At 41.6% G+C, this 15634-nt stretch overlaps 1 protein-coding gene across 4 annotated transcripts in view; it reads left to right on the forward strand.

The window, feature by feature from the left end:
• The window catches only part of SPECC1 (sperm antigen with calponin homology and coiled-coil domains 1), a 334491-nt gene that overhangs the window by 22892 nt on the left and 295965 nt on the right, over positions 1-15634 (forward strand). For 2 of the 4 annotated variants that reach the window (XM_033921586.1, XM_033921587.1), the window contains exon 1: positions 151-206. The exons of the other annotated variants lie outside the window; for them this stretch is intronic. In XM_033921586.1, coding sequence (XP_033777477.1) covers positions 156-206 — 51 coding nt within the window. In that variant the 5' untranslated portion in view covers positions 151-155. Of the gene's footprint in view, positions 1-150; positions 207-15634 lie in introns of those variants that run through there. 4 annotated transcript variants of the gene reach the window in all.

The following is a 15634-nucleotide window of genomic DNA, read 5'->3' on the forward strand; positions in this document are numbered from 1 at the left end:
TGTTGTAAAGTGATAACAGAAATCTGCTTGTCTCTTCCCCCCCTCCCAAAAGAAAAGAACACACTTTGTCTATGAAATTTCTTTTTACTGTTCTAATTCATTCTTGGACCTTTAGTTCAGTGGCTCTCCAGAGGAAGCTGGATTGTTTATACAAGATGCGTAGGAAGCAGCGGGGGAGTTTGTATTCACGGAAAGCTTTTACTGCAGTAAGCTATAACCCACTTCATATTATGAATTTACTGGTTTTGTGACAGATTATTCTAAATATCGATGCACAGTTCTCATTGTGTAATGGGGAATGCGTTTAACATTAAAGGTGAGATTGTCTTTGTGGTATTCACTGTTACCACGGCAATATAAAATAGCATAACGGGATCTCTTTGCATCCTCCCCTCTGGCTTTGCTACTCCTCTTGTCTTTGTCACTTTTAGAGAATGACATGGGGTCAAAATTTGTCCACATCCCCCCCCTCCCATCTCCATCTCCATCCTCATTCTGTGCCTGCGAGCTCTGTCCTCATCTGCACAAGTCTTTATCGTAAGTGTTCAAGGCTTCTGCAGATGAGGACAGAGCTTGCAGGGATGAGGAAGGGACAGAGATGGAACTCGCAGGGTTGGAAAGGGGATGGAGAGATGTCACGAGGGGGGGGGGGATTTTATCAGTGTCATTCTTTAGTCCAGGATGGGAAGGGGATGGAGAGATGTCACGAGGGGGGTGGATTTTATCAGTGTCGAAGTCCCTCCTCAAGGGCTGCAATCCAGTTGGGTTTTCAGGATTTCCCCAATGAATATGTATGAGATCTATTAGCATACCATGAAAGCAGTGCATGCAAATAGATCTCATGCATATTCATTGGGGAAATCCTGAAAACCCAACTGGATTGTGGCCCTCGAAGAGGGACTTTGACACCCCTGCTCTAGTCACTTTTCTCTGTCTCTTGCTGGTTCCTTTTTGGATAACAGCTTCTTTTGTTTATAGGCTACGGTTCAGCAAATGAAAGCTGTTGGTCAACATTAGGGCTGCTAATCAAGGCAGCACTCCTGCTAGAAGTATATTCATTCTGGATGATAATTCTTTGATCTCCTTTTTATGGAGACTAGGGTTCATTTATAATCAAGTGAAAATTAGTGTCATGTTTTGTGCTCTGAGTTTGTAATAGGAAATGCAAAGAGTTTTGGCCCCACAGAATAACTACTACAGCTGTTAAAAAAAAAAAAATCTCCTGGTTAAGATGCTTCTTGTTCTAGAGCAGTGTCAGCAAACTTTGTCAAGCTGTGGCACACTAAACGTAGTGGCCGTGGTTTGAGGCATCTGGAAGTATGTGGATGTTGTCATGTCACTGTCCGCATAGGCAAAGGTCCTCCAGATGGGCCCTGAGTTGCCAGTAGGGGGTGCCAGCAGGGAAGAGGGCTGAAGAGAAGGAGAGGTGCTGGCTCTGCTGATTGCCTATAGAATGTGCCTCTCGCCGCAAGCAGCACATCCTCCTAGGCAATCAGCCGGCACCTCTCCTCTCTAGTGTATTGTGGCATACCTGAAATCTCAGGAAGCACACTATTGTGCCATGGCACACAGTTTGCGATACACTGTTCCAGTGCTTTCCTGTTAAGCTTGCAAAGGCAATGGCAACTCCATAGCACTACAGGAGTATGATTTGACTCCCCCTCTCCAGGCCAAAGCCCTTTCAACCCTTGATAGAAAGGGAGAGTGAAGTAGCCTAGAGCAGTGCTTCTCAACTCGGTCCCGGAATACCCCCCTTGCTAGTCAGGTTTTCAGGATATCCACAATGAATATGCATGAAATAAATTAGCATACAATTACATTACATTACATTAGGGATTTCTATTCCACCATTACCTTGCAGTTCAAGGCGGATTACAAAAGAATTATCCAAGATGTATTACAACAAGAACTTACAAAAAAAAAAAAAAATTGGTCATTTTCAAAAAGAGTAAGAAATGGGTAAGGTTATTTGTTTGGGGTAGTTGGCTTTAGTGAGAGGTGGAGTTTGAGACTTGCGGTATTATTTCTTTTTTCAGAGTTTTCTTGAAGAGTACGGTCTTTATTTCTTTTCTAAAAGTCTTGTAGTCGAGGGATGTAGTCAATGGAAGGCGGTGTATGCAAATCAAGTGTATGCATATTCATTGGCTTTCAGGATATGCATAAACTTGATTTGCATACACTTCCTCCCATTATATGCTAATTTCTTTCATGCATATTCATTGTGGATATCCTGAAAACCTGACTGGCAAGAGGGTACTCCGGGACCGAGTTGAGAAACACTGGCCTAGAGCAGTGAGTTGGGAAGCTAGGGTTCAAATCCAGGTTCTCTCATGGATGCTCCTTGTGACCTTGCTCTCCTTGTTTCCTTCAGGTACAAACTTAGGGCTGGATTTATTGGACTAAGTTAACATTCACTAATGTAATTACTTACTTCTATTAGTAAATAAATCCCACTGCAATAAATCTGCTAATGTCCTCCTGCCCAATATTAGCCTTTGTTGCCAAAGCCACCTGGGTTCACAGCGCTTATGCCGCTTACTGTCTACCTGTCTAATGTTCACTGTGTATGTATTTTTGTAACCTGTTCTGGGCTCCTGGGGGGGAATAGTTTTGTAATGCCATAGTGCATTTTAGTGAATCTAGGCACTAAAATACCCACTGTACCTGAATGAAACTTATATAGAGCTCATATTTGGAAAGGTCTGTAATTAAATTAAACATGAAGTTAGATGGTAATACTTTTTAAAACGTATATTATTGTCACTCAGTTAAGTTCTAGAGCTCGTCACCAGAGGATGTGATAACAGTTGTGTATCTGGGTTTAAAAAAGGTTTGCACAATTCCTGGAGGAAAACTCCATAATCTGCTATTAAAATAAGACTTGGAGAAAGCCACTACTTATCCCTGGCGTTCAGTAGAATAGAATCTTGCTACTGTTTGGGATCCTGCCAAGTACTTGTGACCTGGAATGGCCACTGTTGAAATAGGATGCTGGTCTAGATGGACCATTGGTCTGACCCAATATGGCTGATCTTATGTAAACTTTACATTACATTAGTGACTTCTATTCCGCCTATACCTTGCAGTTCAAGGCGGATTACAAAAGAGCTAACTGGACATTTCCAGTAACGTTACAATTGTTTTTTGGTTACAAAAGGGGTAAGATAGCTGGATGATTTCCAGGAGAACTTGCAAATTGGATAGTAAAATGACTGGACATTTCTAGGTAAGATTATATTACATTTTAGGGATCTGTATTCTTGGTTGGTATTTTCAGGAGGAAGAGATTACCAGAGTGGAGGCTTTGGGAGGGGAATTTACCAGGGAAGAGGGGGAGGGTTAAGGTATCTGGTGGAGAGAACGAGAGGGCACTCTCTAAAGTTAAAAGGGGATAGATTCTGTACAGACGTAAGGAAGTTCTTCTTTACACAGAGTGGTAGAAATCTGGAATGCTCTTCCAGAGGCTGTTATAGGGGAAAGCACCCTCCAGGGATTCAAAACAAGGTTAGACAAGTTCCTGCTGAACCAGAATGTACGCAGGTGAGGCTAGTCTCAGTTAGGGCACTGGTCTTTGACCTAAGGGCCACTGCAGGAGCGGACTGCTGGGCATGATGGACCACTGGTCTGACCCAGCAGCAGCAATTCTTATGTTCATCATCCTGTAATCCCTTTTCTACTCTGTCTCACTGTCTTAGAGACTGGACAAGCCCTGTTTTGCTTTTTTTTTAAATCTCATTACATCTATGGATTTTAGTCCAGTTGGTTTTGGGGTTTGTTTGTTTTTTTTTTGGGGGGGGGGGCTTAGGAAAAATTTAATGTACAAGGCCGTGGTAGTATGGGGTTAAACAGGATTCATGTAAGGTACTAAGGCAGGCTTTTACAAGCTGCACTGCTGGGCAGTGCAAGCTAAATGCCAAGCTTGAATAGAACGGGCAACTCAGCATTTCATGTGCACTTCTTGGCAGTGAATCTTTTTTGTAAAAGGACTCATAAGTAGAGTTACCAGATTTTGTTCCGATAAAACCCAGACATGTGGCCCTGCCCTGCCCCCCCACCCAAACCTCTTCTTTCCTCCAGCTTGAGGTCGCATCTGGAGGGCCTCCAAGCACGCACAGATGTGAAGCAATAACTTCGCACCTGCAGTGTTCAGAGGCCCTCCAGACGTGGCCCCAAGCTTGAAATCCCGGATGAGCTGCTGCTTTTCCAGAATACATCCAGACACCTCGACAGTCCTCTGGAAAGAGGACATGTCCAGGTAAATCGGGACCTCTAGTAACACTGCTTATAAGTGTCCTTTGCATACCTTCAGCCTTCCCTTTTAGGCCTGTAGGCTCTTCCTCCCCCTCGAGATTTTGATCAACTGAACAATTATGATCTTTTCAATGCCGTTGCTCTTAAAACAGTCATGTATAAATTTGGATTACAGTGAAAAATGTGCTCATGTTTCTTTCAGTTTGTGTAGTTGTTAGGAGCTATTGTTTAGCTTTGAGTGCTGCAGTCATAAGCACTGGTTTAGTTTGTCTGATGGTTAGGGCAGCCCTGGGGTTAAACCAGGACTGGCCCAGCCATGCAGCTATTGGATAAATTGAATAATTGTGGGATGTTTTGAGAGGCTCCAAAAGACTGATTCCTTGCACGAGACAAGGTTCACGTTTTATAAAGTAATTTGTGTCAAAAGAGAGGCTTTTAGAGCAGACCTGCTAGTATTGAGTCCTGTATGTGGAAGAGTTAGCATGGTGGATTTGTACTGCTCTGTAGCAGCTACTGATGGATAGGATTGATATTGTAGCATTGTGGTGAAAGACACTTTTGGGCTCCTAGTTGTCTGCCACATCTGCAAAAACCTTTAATAGTGGTGTGTTTATCCTATCCATCACCAATGGGATGTACAACAATTCCAGATGTTCTCTGGGGTTCTCCTTTCTGCTGCTGGTTTTTTTTTTCTGTTGAAGGCATTTAAACTCCTGATGGGGTCTCTGGCCACTGTCATGAGTTATACAGGAAAATAATCTTAAAGTGCTGTCTTTGCAATTTCCTCCTTCTAGAAGTATTTCTGCAGATGAGCTGCAAAACATTTTCAAATCTGATTCCTTCCAAGTGAGAGAGATTTTGTCATTTTATGCTGGGGGTACTTCCCTTTGCTGCAAGACGATTTAGCTTTACTGACTCCTTGCTCTTGTCAGAGAGTCACATTTACTGCTTCTTACCAAAGACCAGCAGAATGTCCATCCAGTGGCTTAGCAAGGGTAAGTCGCCCAAGATGGTGTCGCTCCTCCTCCGCCCTCGTCTCTGCCACCTCACTCCTTACCACCCCCGCCCTCACCGTGCGTATATCCCTTCCCGGAAGTGATGTCAGTGTGAGAGCTGACACGGTCGCAAGGAGAACATTAAAGGTCTTGCTCGCGGCAGTGAACAACTAGAGGTTGAAGGGGGATGCGCACATGGGGAGGAGGAGGTGTGCCATGCCCCCACCAACATAGTGCCTGGGGCTGACTGCCCCTCTCCCCCCCCCCCCCTTACTATGCCACTGTGTCCGTCATAAATGATAGGACTTGGCTGTTCAAATATTTTCTGGTCTAGTTCCACTGGGTTCATTTCCTGCCATTCTTCTTTCTCAGTGAGAGAGTGTGGCTGTGTGCAGTAGTTATGAAGAAAGCTGCTCGTATAGGGTCAGGGGGAAAAGAAGCTGTTGCAGGAGATTTTCAAAATTGGTTTTCCTGTTTTTTATTGGGATCATTTAATGTTCACATGATATAAGAATTTGTAACCCCCTGATGCAGGTAGGTGTGCCTGCCGAAACATGGTTCCATGTCGAGTCTTGATTTGATTAATCTTTACATTGGATGAAAGTGTTTTGATTTGTATGAACTTTACATTGGCTGGAAGACATTCAGGCTCGAAATCAAAAACATTGGCATTCAAAGAGCATCCTAAATCGGCACTTGGACATCCTAATTGTTGTATATATATCCAGCAGTTTGCCATTCAAAAATGGCCATTTTTGTAACTCCAGCTTTGGACATTCAGCTGGAAACATCCAAATTGGATTTGGGACATTTTTTTTTAATACTCCTTACTCCTTTGCTTTTTTGTTAGTTTTATGTGGGGGCAATCTTTTTTACCCTGCTGGTTTTCTTACCTTTGCTGGGTTTTTTTTTGCTCTAAATATTTTGCCCAGTACAACATCAGCAGAACTCTCCGCATACCTGGAAAAATTCAACATCCTAAGTGACAATCAATCGGGCTTCCGCACAGACCACAGCACAGAGACCATTATAGCCTCCTTACTTGACCACTTGCACACACTCTTCAGTCAGGGCTCCAGCGCCCTGATCTTGCAATTTGATCTGAGCAGTGCATTTGACCTAGTCGACCACACTATTCTCCTGGAATGCCTGGCCCGCATTGGCATCTCCGACCAGGTCCTCAGCTGGTTCCAAGGGTTTCTACGAAACAGATCCTACAGGGTACGCAAAAATGACAATTTCTCTTACAGCTGGGATAACTCCTGCAGTGTTCCGCAGGGCTCCCCCCTGTCCCCCACCCTGTTCAATATCTACCTCGCCTCCCTCAGTAACCTCCTACACAAACTCATGCTCAAATTCTTCATCTATGCAGATGACATTACATTAGTCATCCCTCTAACCAGTCTATCCCAGGAACTTCTCACCTACATCACTAGCATACTCAGTCAGATAGAACTCTGGATGCTCTCCTTCAGATTAAAACTAAACCCGGACAAAACAAAATTCTTCCTGGCCACCCCCAAAGACAAAATCAAAGACACCACAATCCAAGTGAAAGGATTGGTTTTCCCACTCGAACAAACATTAAAAATACTGGGAGTCACGCTGGACAAACATTTATCCCTAGAAAATCACACTGACCTCACTGTTAAGAAAGGTCTTTCGGTGCTCTGGAAACTTCGCACCATAAAGAAATACTTTGATGACACCGCATTCCGCCTACTAGTACAATCCTCTATTCTCAGCATACTGGATTACTGTAATATCATTTACCTGAGCTCCACAAAGAAAATCACCAGAAGACTAAAACTGATTCAAAACACAGCCGTCCGCCTCATTTTCGGCCTGAACAAATGGGAACACATCACTCCCTTCTACCACCAACTGCATTGGCTACCTTTCGAATCCCGAGTCATTTTCAAGTTCGCCTGCATTTGCTACAAAACAGTATTTGGTCTATCACCAAAATACCTCTCCCCTCACTTCACTATGTATTGCTCCAATAAGAAATCCTGCAGAATTCAGCTGTTTGCTTTCCCCTCCATAAAATTATGCCAGCTCAAAAGATTCCTCGACAAAACCTTCGCCTTCCAGGCGGCTAAGCTGAACTCTTGGCTAGCCCAAATGATGCTCGAGGCCCCGACCTACCTCGACTTCAGAAAACTTCTCAAAACATACCTTTTCCACAAACAGGACCCTTAACCCTTATTCCCCTGCAACAAACCAACTCCCGCCCCACCCCCTCCTTTCTCTCCCCCTCCCCTCCCTTGGTTCCTTTCTCCCTCCCTCATCTCTTCCAATCCAACTATGATAAACTTCTGCTAAAACCCCAATACTTCCTTCCTCGTTGCTTGTAATTCCTACAAAATGTTGTAAATCCGTGTTCAGACCGGATCCTAATTTAATTGATGTGAACTGCCTAGAACTCTTTGGGTATGGCGGTATATAAGAACTTAATAATAATAATAATAGATAGTTTGGAGGCAGAGTTGGAGGCTGGTTTCATTGAGCCTTCCAAACAAAAAGCCATTCTGTTACCCTTGACCTGCTGTGGTTATTTTTTTTGCTGATAATATTTAGTTTGTTTTATTTTGTGTTGACCTTTCTCCACTAAATGATTGTATATTAGGTGTGGTCCTCCTGCTTAGAGGAACATCGCCTTGAACTCAGTCCATTTAGGTCTTCTGAAATGGGAGTTACATGGAGGCCTCGGCTTATTTCCGGTGCTTCTGGGTCCTACCCTACTGTTAGTAATGTTGCTTACAATTCTTGGGTTTATTGTTGAGTCCCACATTTCTTTTCAGGACCAGATTAAATCATTAACCAGGTTTTGTTTCCGAGTTCTCAGATACATTCGAGCTACGAGGAGCATTTCTTCAGAAGACGTCATTACCTACTCTGGTAATCGCTTTGTTACTTAGCAGGTTGGATTGTTGTAATGTGCTATAAATAGCCTTTCACAAACATCACTGCATCATCTTAGTGCAAAATACAGCCATTACAGGAGATACCGGCTCAGACCAGCCAGATCATGTTTCACCATTGTTAAAATATCAGCAGCCGGTGATAGTCTTTAATCATATTAGATCTAAAATTCTGTTGCTTGCACATATGGTTTTTCTGAGCTCTTATTGTATAAACCTACTAGGTATTTGAAATCATAAATGCAAAACCAATGTGGTGGTCATCCATTGGCAAAGGCATGCTTAAACTGTACTCGGGAGACTGCATTTTTAAAAATTTAGCATCAGTGTTATGGAATATGTTGCCTCCATATCTTCAGTTTGAGTTGGACTTTAAAAAATTCAACATTAGTCTTAAGACCTTTTTCAGAGAAGTAGTGTGAATACAACGAGGTTGTCTGCTGCCCCAGGATATGGATTTAGCGCATGTGCTATCATTTTTTTTTTTTTTAATGACTATTTAACATCCTTTTTTGTGTGGTATTTTTTTTTTTTTTTTTCATATTAGTATTTGTGAAAAGTAGTATAGAAAATACATTGATAAGCATAATGCCCACTTAAATGCACGTAGTCACTACCACAGAATCTCCTTGACACAACATAAATTGTCTTCTAATCCCCATTCACCCTCTTCTCCAACCCTTCACTGCTGTGAGATTCAGCAATCAATGCATCCAGGGCTGTACGCAGATTTTTCTCCCTGACAAGACCCTATCGCAAGTACTAGTGCTACAAACGATTGGCATTACCCATCCAATCGATATGAACTGCCCTTCCTCCAAAGCAATCCTCATTAGAATTTATGTTCCGCTCTATCAACATTTCTAGATGGATTACAGCAAATATACATAACTTATAACTAACAAATACATTAAGACAGCAAATAATTAATAAACTTAACACTTATTGAAAAAAAATATATAGGAAATCAGCATTGATATACCTCCCTAAACAAAAACATTTTCAACAAAATCTTGAAACAGTCAACATCACCAAGCCCTCACAGTTGCTCAGGTAATTGGTTCCATAACTGTAGAATATAGATTTCTTATTCCTCACGGTGAACTACACAACCAGATGGGACCACTAGGGCATCTTGGGAGCTCAAGTGTCTAAAGGCAACTCAAGGCCCAAAGCCTATTTGCCTTCTGCCACTATGGCTTATTGCCACTAGACCCCAGTTCATGATCTCTTTCCAGTGGCACGTTTTATTGTACTATGGCCCCCAGATGTAGGGGGTGGGGGAGAGGAACCCTTGTCTTGTGGAGAACTGGATTTTGGAGGATGTTGAAGAGAAGAGGGAAGCACTTCTTGTGGTATCCACTACATAATATTGTTCAGATGACACTTATGACTGTTCAAAAAAGCTGCCATTGCAACCATCTTTCCCCAGATATATTTTAATCAATGGGTAATGCAGTACCTGACTTCCTAACAAACATTATCTTTTATTATATAGGATTGACATATATCCAGCAGGCGGAGGTATAGTTTTGACAAAGGATCAGTCACAAAAAACAAAAGGAATTGACCCAAAATATCCACAAAGAAGAAAATCTAGAGAAAACCCAAAAAAACTCTGGAGTGACGATGTTCCTAAATGGACTTTATTTGAAAGTGTCAAAAGTTCCAAAGGTACACTGAAATCATCCACATAAAATTCCATCCACATAAAAATAAATCATCCACATAAGAGCCTTAAAAGACCTAGTCTGCTAGAGATACAGGACCCAACATGGTCCGCGTTTCGACAAAAAGTCTTCTTCAGGGGTCTCACTTCCAGCTCACCACACAATTATTTCCCACTAACTCACCTTTATAGGACCCCTGAAGAAGACTTTTTGTCGAAACGCAGACCATGTTGGGTCCTGTATCTCTAGCGGACTAGGTCCTTTAAGGCTCTTATGTGGATGATTTATTTTTATGTGGATGGAATTTTATATGGATGATTTCAGTGTACCTTTGGAACTTTGACACTTTCAAATAAAGTCCATTTAGGAACATTGTCACTCCACAGAGTGGGGTTTTTTTTGGTTTTCAAAGGATCAGTCACACCAGTCCTTGAGAGCAGACGCAATTTGATTTCAATAAAAATGCGCATCTTCATGCTTACTTTAAAGTAACTCTTATGTTCTTCTGTATTTTATTTGTCATACTGGGTCGGACCAAAGTGTCCTGTTTCTAGCAGTGACCAATCCAAGGCAGGATCTCAAAGTAGCAAGATTCCATTCTATTTTACAACAGTTTATGGACTATTCCAAACTCTTTTTTTAACCCAGCTATGCTAACTTTCTTTATCAAATCCTCTGGCAAAGAGTTTCAGAACTTAACTGTGCATAGAGTGAAACATTATTTTCTCCAATTTTATTTTTAAATATACTATTTAGCCAGTGCATAGCCAGACCTGCAGAATTTTATTTTATTTTTTTGTGAAACTGAACGTGTGAGGGAGGCCCCCACCCCATGTATTCACAAAAACTGAGCATGCATAGGGGGTGGGCCTCCCTCATGCATGCATGCTCAGTTTCAGAAAAACCAAGCGTGTGTGAGTAAATTGATTTGTATTTACCTACTTACTCTGTTCAAGATTTTATAGACCTCCATCATATCTCCACTGAGCTGCCTCTTCTCTAAGCTGAAGAGCCTTAACTTCAGTCTTTCCTTATCCACTTTAACCTATTCCTTGTCTAATTCTACTACATCTCTTATTTTTATTTGAAATGTGGGGACCAGAATTGCAGACAACAATCAAGATGCAGTTGTACCGTGGAGTGATAATCATATATATTGACATAGAAACATGATGGCAGATAAAGGCCAAATGGCCCATCCAGTCTGCCCATCCACAGTAACCATTATCTCTTCCTCTCTCTAAGAGATCCCAGGCTTTCTTAAAATCAGACAGTCTTCGTCTCCACCACTTCTTCTGGGAGACTGTTCCACGCATCTACCACCCTTCCTATAAAAAGTATTTCCTTAGATTACTCCTGAGCCTATCACCTCTTAACTTCATCCTATGACCTCTCATTCCAGAGCTTCCTTATGATAGCCTTTGTACTCTGTTCCTAGTATTGATTGGTTTATTGGCTGCCGTTGCACACTGAACAGAAAATTTTAACATATTGTCCATGATGACAATTGGATCCTTTTCCTGGGTGGTGACTCTTAATAGCTGAGAACTGGTTATTCCAATTATTGACGAGGTCATTACATTTTTTTAAAAATAAACATAAAGAAAAGATGGAACCTAGCATTGTTTGGGTTGTTCTTACCATTGTATATAATTTTGCATGTATCCACAGTAAATTTCATCTACCAGTTGGAGGCCTAGGCTCCCAAAGTCCTTCTGCAATTTCTCACAATCTGCATGCGATCGAACAACTTAAAATAATTTTGTCAGCTGCAAATTTGAAAGCATTGGTCCTAGTTCAGATCCCTTTGGTACTCTGCTAGTCATGTTCTTCTACTGAGATAATTAGCCATGTAAGTCTGCTATGTTGTCTTTTAACCAGTTCCCAGTCCACAACAGGACATTACCTCTAATCCCATGGCTTTTATTCTTTTTAATCCAGTGGAAGCTGGAAAGAATTATGCAAAATGAATCGAATGTCTGTCTGGAGGCAAGATAAAATCTTCAAAAATGTATCTGAAGGGAGGAAACTTGACATATTTGGAAAACCCAGTAAGGAAAAAGACCACACAGAGTTCAAAAATAAGCATGAGGGGTCTAGAGAAATAACCCCTCCCTCCAAAAAAAAATAAAAAAATAAAAAGTTCTAATGCAAACTGGCTTGTTAAGACTGGTAAAATGACTTTTTGCTGTGCAGGCATTGAATATTGAACTCCCTTGTAGGCCAAATACAAAATTGTCGTGAAAAGGGCATGTTTAGAAAATTACTCAAGACACAATTATTTGTAGATGCTTTTTTGAGCCAATAATTTTTCTTCTCTGGCACAGATGACCCATTCATGATTTTCATTATATAAGCCATGGTATTAGTTTATAGATATGATTTCTGAGGATTGTTTGTATGCTTGCTTTTATTATGTTTTATAAAATTATGTATGGAAATGATGTAAACCCGTTTTGTTTTAAATGATATAGAAATTTTTTAATAAAATAAAAAATAAATAAAACATAAGTTAAACAATTCCTCCTTTCAGACCCTCGTCCTCTTCTCTGCTGTCCCCATTCCCAAGTACTACCACTGCAACTTTCCCCACCCACAAAACTACTCTACAGTTGTTCCACCAGCTCCCAAAAGTACATCCTCCCAGGGGGGTAGGAGTGGGGCGATCCGCCCTGGGCGCTGTCTTGCTGAGAGCAAAGGCACCCATCCTCCTCACTGCCCCATCTGCAAAAATACACCCCTGCACCACCTCCATCATTCCCCAAAACAATCATTTATAACATTTCACACAACACAAAGGGCAGTACTTACACAAACAAGTAACCACTTCCTCCACACATCTATATACACCAGGGGTGTCAAAGTCCCTCCTCCAGGGCCACAATCCAGTTGGGTTTTCAGGATTTCCCCAATGAATATGCATGAGATCTATTTGCATGCACTGCTTTCATTGTATGCTAATAGATCTCATGCATATTCATTGGGGAAATCCTGAAAACCTGACTGGATTGTGGCCCTCGAGGAGGGACTTTGACACTTCTGATGTACACACAATACTCCCATGGGTATTGCAACCATACATTTGCCCATGTATATATACTGTATAGTGAGGATGAAAAGAATAACATGAGGCCTTCCTTGCATGCTTTCCTTTTGAGCCTCTCATGAGGAATTTTTCTCAAAAGCTTTCTGAAAATCTAAATACAGCTTATAAATGGCTCGCCTTTAAGAAAATTTAGCAGATTAATGAGGCCAGACTTCCCTTTGCTAAGTCCATGTTGACTCCGTCTCATTAAATTATATCTGTGTTAAGTCACTTTGTTCTTTCATAATTGTATTTACTGTGTTGCCCAGAGCTAATATCAGGCTTATGAGGCTCTACTTTCCCAGATCAAGTTTCAAGTTTCAAGTTTATTAGTTTTTCATATCCCGATCATAAAGCAAATATCTGACCGGTTAACAATAAAAATTTAAAATAAAAGAGTAGGAACGAGTTAATAGTGTATTAAAGAGTATAGGGGAAACATATTAAACATATACAGACAAACACGACCGTGAGGATGGATGGGGAGGAGGGGAAAAGTTACATGATGTTAGAAGAAATGATATAGTGGGAAGGGAAAGAACATGAAGGGTAATTGTGCGTGATGTTATGAGATGCCCTAATGAAGAAAATAAGAATCGAGAGAGTGTTGAAAATTTAATAGATGAAATAAGGATTAGGATTTGGTAAAGGCATCTTGGAATAGGAAAGTTTTAAGATTGGTTTTGAATTTTTGTAGATGATTTTCGTCACGAAGAAATTGAGGGAGAGAGTTCCATAAGGTTGGAGCAGTAATAGAAAAGTTAGTTTTCCTAGTATAGTAGGACTCTTTTAGGGACGGAACAAAAATAAGTTTTTGATCGGTGGATCGTAAGGATCGGGGAGAGCTTTTGGGAATTAATAATTTATCGAGAAATAAAGGTAAGTGAGATTGTTTGATTTTGAAGATAAGCAGTAGGATTTTGTAGGTTATGCGATGTGTGACTGGGAGCCAATGTGCTTCTTTGAGAAGAGGGGTGACATGTTCAAATTTACCTATTTTGTAGACTAGTTTTATTGCAGTATTTTGAATAAGTTGCAACCGTCTGAAAATCTCCTTAAAGTCGACATTACAAGGGCTGCCCTCCGATTTTCAAGTGCCATAGATGGTTTTAATCATAGGTTACAGATTAAATTGAAAAAAACCCCAAAACTATTTACAAAGTCTGGGGCTCTTTCAGAACTCTGCAGTTCTTCATCTTGTGAATTTGGCCTTTTACATCTGACTTCACCACCAAGATTTATTTCAGCTCTTCCAAATCGTTGCCTCTAAATTCCAGTTCTGACATAGTTAGCTCCCTTTATATCCTGGTCAGCAAAGACTAAAGCAAAGAATTTAGTCTCTCTGCTATAGCCTTGTCCTCCCTGAGTGCTCATAACTCCTTGATAATTTAATGGTCCAGTTGACTCTCTCACAGGCTTATATTTGCGGTTTTCCTCTACAGCAAGCTTCTTTACAAATTCTTTCTGCCTTCCTTATCAGTACTTTGCATCTAATTCACCAGTGCTTATGCTGTTTCCTGTTTTCTTCATTCAAATTATTTTCCCAGTTTTTAAAGTGGGGGTTTTTTCACCTCACCCTCGAAGCATGCCAGCTAGCTATCATTTGGCTTTCCTTCCACCTTTAAGATGTGGAATATTTCTGGGCTTCCAAAAGTATTTTTTGTGATAGGGTGTGGCAGATAATGAAATTTGTATTTTAACTGTATGTTGTGTTCCCTTCCCTATCTTGGATAAAGGTGGGTTATAAATAAATTTTCAATACAATATCCATGCCTGATTTAAATTCCTAACCTTTGCAGCTGCTTCATTTAACTTTTATTCTAACCATTTCCTCATGCTATATTTTTGTCTTATTGAGTTGTATGCTAATGCAGAAGTGTCTTCAGGGCCAGCATTGATGGAGGGCAAATAGGGCAGCTGCCCTGGACCTCACAGCTCCGGGGACCCCCATGATCCAGGATGTCCTTCCCTTCTCCCCACCCAGTTCCAATGTCCCTCACCTGTAAAAATGCAAGGAGGTTGCTGGCATGGCAGCGATTCTGTGGCCTCTTGGCACTGTTCCTCTGTCGTGGTCCACCTAAGCAGAAACAGGAAGTTGCATCAGAGGGGGCAGACCACTGCAAATGAACAGTGCCAAGGAGGCCACAGGCAGGGTGGTAGATGCTTGGACGTGTTTCCTGGTAGAGGTGGTGGAGACAGACTGTGTCAGAGTTCAAGAAAGCGTGGGACAGGCACGTGGGATCTCTTAAGAGAGAGGAGAAGATAGCAGATGCCGTGGATGGGTAGATTGGAAGGGCCATTTGGCCTTTATCTGCCATCATGTTTCTAGCTATCTTATCTTCTATCATTCTTTTTATGAGAATTGTTGCTGTTCTGGTATCCTCCTTGCATCTTTACAGGTGAGGGGGGCTTCGGAACCAGATGGGAGCAGCTGATTTTAAAAATGGAAGGGAGGGATGCTGGATGGGAGGGCATTTGGTGGGTGGTTAAATCAGGGGAGGGAGCAGGGAGGAGAGGAATTGGTGTAGGGGGGGCCGTCTCCTTAATTTCTGCCCTGGGCCCCAGCGTGTCTTAACGCCAGCCCTGAGTGTCTTCACTTTAATTATTAACTCAAGTTTCAGATCCATCACCATTACCTCTCGCACCAAGTCTTGCATTCTAGTACAAATTAGATCTAAAATAGCTCCTTCTCTTAGCACTTCCTGGCAT

The sequence above is a fragment of the Geotrypetes seraphini genome, chromosome 15 (genome assembly GCF_902459505.1).
Source record: "Geotrypetes seraphini chromosome 15, aGeoSer1.1, whole genome shotgun sequence".
NCBI lineage: Eukaryota > Metazoa > Chordata > Amphibia > Gymnophiona > Dermophiidae > Geotrypetes > Geotrypetes seraphini.